Source organism: Camellia sinensis, chromosome 15 (assembly GCF_055761805.1).
Source record: "Camellia sinensis isolate YWXY chromosome 15, ASM5576180v1, whole genome shotgun sequence".
In the NCBI taxonomy this organism is placed as follows: Eukaryota; Viridiplantae; Streptophyta; class Magnoliopsida; order Ericales; family Theaceae; genus Camellia; species Camellia sinensis.
In genome coordinates, this window is record NC_138975.1 from 13,809,460 (window position 1) to 13,813,250 (window position 3,791).

Consider the following 3,791-nt stretch of genomic DNA (forward strand, 5'->3'; position numbering starts at 1 on the left):
GTAAAAATAAAAAAAACACGGAAAATAAAAATGTAGAATTTTCTGAAAAGTGTTTTTGAAAAATGGTAACCAAGCATAGTGAATGATATTATAAATTTATTTCAATTATTAATAATTTAGTTAATTTTATTATTGTACAACGGAATAGTTAATTTTTTTTTAATTACTTCGGTTAAATAAAAATTTTCTGATAATGGATATTTATAATTTTTCAAACTATATGAGATAATTTGTATTTTAAGAAAAATTTTAAAATATATTGATAATTTATTTTTTTTAAGAGCATATTTTGGCATATGTAAAAAAATAATAATAATCAACTTGTTTGGTTTATATTTCAGAACTCACTTTTTAGAGTATTAAAATTTTTCGTTTATCATATTTTTTTGTTTTCACTGAATCTTTTTAATATCCTAAGCAATTTTTTAATTTTAAAATACACCTAACATAAATACAATTAAAAAGTATAATATTTGTAAAAAAAATATTTTAAAAATTTCCAAATATAAAAAAATTTACAAAAATACGAAAATTCAATATATATATTTTTATTATTCTTGTATATTTATTAAAATTTTAAAATATTTTTTATCAAATAATTTATTTTTTAAATATATCTAAGTAAGGTGCATTTAAAAAAATAAAAAAAATTTAAAGTTTAAAATATAAAAATAAAAAATCAATTTTAAAAAAATTAAAAGCAAAACATTGGATAATTTTTTTTATTTTTATTTTATTTATTTATTTTTTTTCTACTAAATGGATCTCTCCAAAGTTTGTAGTCCACTTCAACTCACCAAACCAAATAGTACTACGCAACAGGCCAGTTCCCAGCACCCACACTACCTCTCTCTCAACAATGGCGGCTGCTTACGTTTTCCAATCTCCTCCATTCTCTACCCACCCTCACCCCAAACCCACCTCCCAAAACCCTAGATTCAACCCCCAATACTTCCCCATCAAATCCTCCACCTCCTCCAATCCCTCCACCCCATCTCCGCCACAACCCCACCTCAAACACCGCCGACCCGCCGACGAAAACATCCGCGAAGAAGCTCGCCGCCACAGCTCCACCCACAACCACCAAGGCTTCTCCGCCAAGTACGTCCCTTTCAACCCCGACCCACAACACTCCGAGTCCTACTCCCTCGACGAGATCGTCTACCGCAGCCGATCCGGCGGCCTCCTCGATGTCCAACACGACATGGCCTCCCTCAAGCGCTACGATGGCGATTACTGGAAATCCCTCTTCGATTCCCGCATCGGCAAGACCACTTGGCCTTACGGCTCTGGAGTTTGGTCCAAGAAAGAATGGGTACTTCCAGAGATCGATAGTGATGATATTGTGAGTGCTTTTGAGGGAAATTCGAATCTGTTTTGGGCTGAGCGTTTTGGCAAGCAGTTTCTGGGCATGAATGATTTGTGGGTAAAACACTGTGGAATTAGTCATACTGGGAGTTTTAAAGATCTGGGTATGACTGTTTTGGTGAGTCAGGTGAATCGGTTAAGAAAAATGAATCGACCTGTAGTCGGAGTTGGTTGTGCTTCCACCGGAGACACCTCGGCCGCGCTGTCGGCCTACTGCGCCTCGGCGGGGATTCCGTCGATTGTGTTCCTTCCTGCGAATCGGATTTCGCTTGCTCAATTGGTTCAGCCGATTGCGAATGGGGCTTTTGTGTTGAGTATTGATACTGATTTTGATGGGTGTATGCAATTGATTAGGGAAGTTACTGCTGAATTGCCGATTTATTTGGCGAATTCTTTGAATAGTTTGAGGCTTGAGGGTCAAAAAACAGCTGCGATTGAGATTTTGCAGCAATTCGATTGGGAAGTGCCTGATTGGGTGATTGTTCCTGGTGGGAATTTGGGGAATATCTATGCATTCTATAAGGGTTTTCATATGTGTAGAGAATTGGGTTTGGTTGATCGAATTCCGAGGCTTGTTTGTGCTCAAGCTGCGAATGCTAATCCGCTTTATCTCCATTACAAGTCGGGTTGGAAAGATTTCAAAGCTGTTAGGGCTAGTACTACTTTTGCATCTGCAATTCAGATTGGTGACCCGGTTTCAATAGACAGAGCGGTTTTCGCTCTCAAGAATTCGAATGGGATTGTCGAGGAAGCAACCGAGGAAGAACTTATGGATGCCATGGCTCAAGCGGACTCGACTGGGATGTTTATATGTCCTCATACGGGGGTTGCATTGACGGCATTGATTAAGCTGAGGAATAGCGGGGTAATTGGTCCTACTGATCGGACAGTGGTGGTGAGTACAGCACATGGATTGAAGTTTACGCAGTCGAAGATTGATTATCACTCAAAGGATATACCGGACATGGCTTGTAGGTTTGCTAATCCACCGGTGCAAGTGAAGGCGGATTTTGGGGCAGTCATGGATGTTCTGAAGAAGTACTTGTTAAGCAAAGATTCAAAGAACTAATAAATCTTGAAAAGAGTATTGCAAGACTTGCTCTCAATGCTCATCGTGTACCTTTGGTCTGAGTTTTTGCTATGCAGGTTGTTTTAAATCAAAATTTCCAATTGAAGCAATTTCAAACTTATTTTCCAAACTCAAGCTTCTAATTTCATGAAACAATAATGTGGGTTTGAGAATTAAGTTTAGAACTGCTTTCAGTTTTGGTAATTTGTTTTAAAATAACCTGTATTTCATAAAAAAGGCTCACCTTTTATTATTTCCTTATTTGGTTAGCTCTGGATGTTGTTATTTCATGTGCTTTGTTGTTGGATGACATTCATTTTGTAGGATTAGGTGCTGCTTTGACTTTAAGAGAGCTAGTGTTTAGTAGGCTGGTGAGGATCATCTTGTAGGCAGCATGCTATTTTGAGATAATTTAGTAATAAATTATTATTTGAATTTGATTACATTTTGTTGGGAAACTTACAGATTTTAAATTGCTCATTTGCATCCTATTTTGTGCTGTAGTGTTAGCATTTGTTAATCTGGTGTTTAATGTAAATTTTCTAGGGTAAAATTTGATCTAAAATCTTGTAAAGATAAAGTTTTGGAATAGCCCTTTGGGAGGATGGTTGGAGAAAGGTATTAGATTAGAATGCTATATGACATCTATAAATTGGTTGGTGAAAACTGTTTTTGATTAAATTCTTCGAAAGTACCCAACTTTTTAGGAAACATCAAGATTTTGTTTCAATCAAATATTGTTTTCGCACAAAAAAGCTAATGATGGATGTTTTAAAAAAAAAATCATTATTTTTGTTTCTGAAAACACAAAAAAAATAAAAAAAAATAAAAATTTGAAAGCACAATGCACAAGGTGATCAATGGATGTTTTCAAGTTATGTTCCAAGTTTATTTAAAATGCTCTTTCAAATGCAAAATGCTATTACACTAGCCATGGGAGGCTGGGATTTTGTTTCTCCCATGGATCCCAAACCCCGGAAAATCTCCAACTTACCCGCAATTAGATGTGTGATCTGAATACCCAAGAAAAGGCAGCGGCAATTAATTGTCAGGTTAGTATGTTAATCCTCGGCTCTCAAGTTTAAGTCGTGACCTGACCACTAACCCGATGATTCCTTTATAGTTGCAGTCCAAGAGTGATGATTACCTGTCCAAATGACAAGTTTTCCACTTTTGATGGCTATTTGTTTGCAGGGAGTGATGAATTGGGGATAAGTAACAATGATCTTAATCCATTCCTGAAGGGGATGAAACCATTTCGCTCTGATTTGAGGCTGCAATTTCAATGGTTAGCTGATAGAATTTCACGGACCGAAATATAGCCAGGTGGGTTCTATGGCATAACAGAGTCGAA

General features: G+C 36.4%; 1 protein-coding gene across 1 annotated transcript; it reads left to right on the forward strand.

The window, feature by feature from the left end:
* The first annotated feature begins 764 nt into the window (after nt 1-764).
* On the forward strand, nt 765-2,880 carry LOC114296639 (threonine synthase, chloroplastic). The gene has a single exon (XM_028240951.2). The coding sequence runs from the start codon at nt 860-862 to the stop codon at nt 2,435-2,437; it is 1,578 nt and encodes a 525-aa protein (XP_028096752.2). The 5' UTR covers nt 765-859; the 3' UTR covers nt 2,438-2,880.
* The last annotated feature ends 911 nt before the right edge of the window (nt 2,881-3,791 follow it).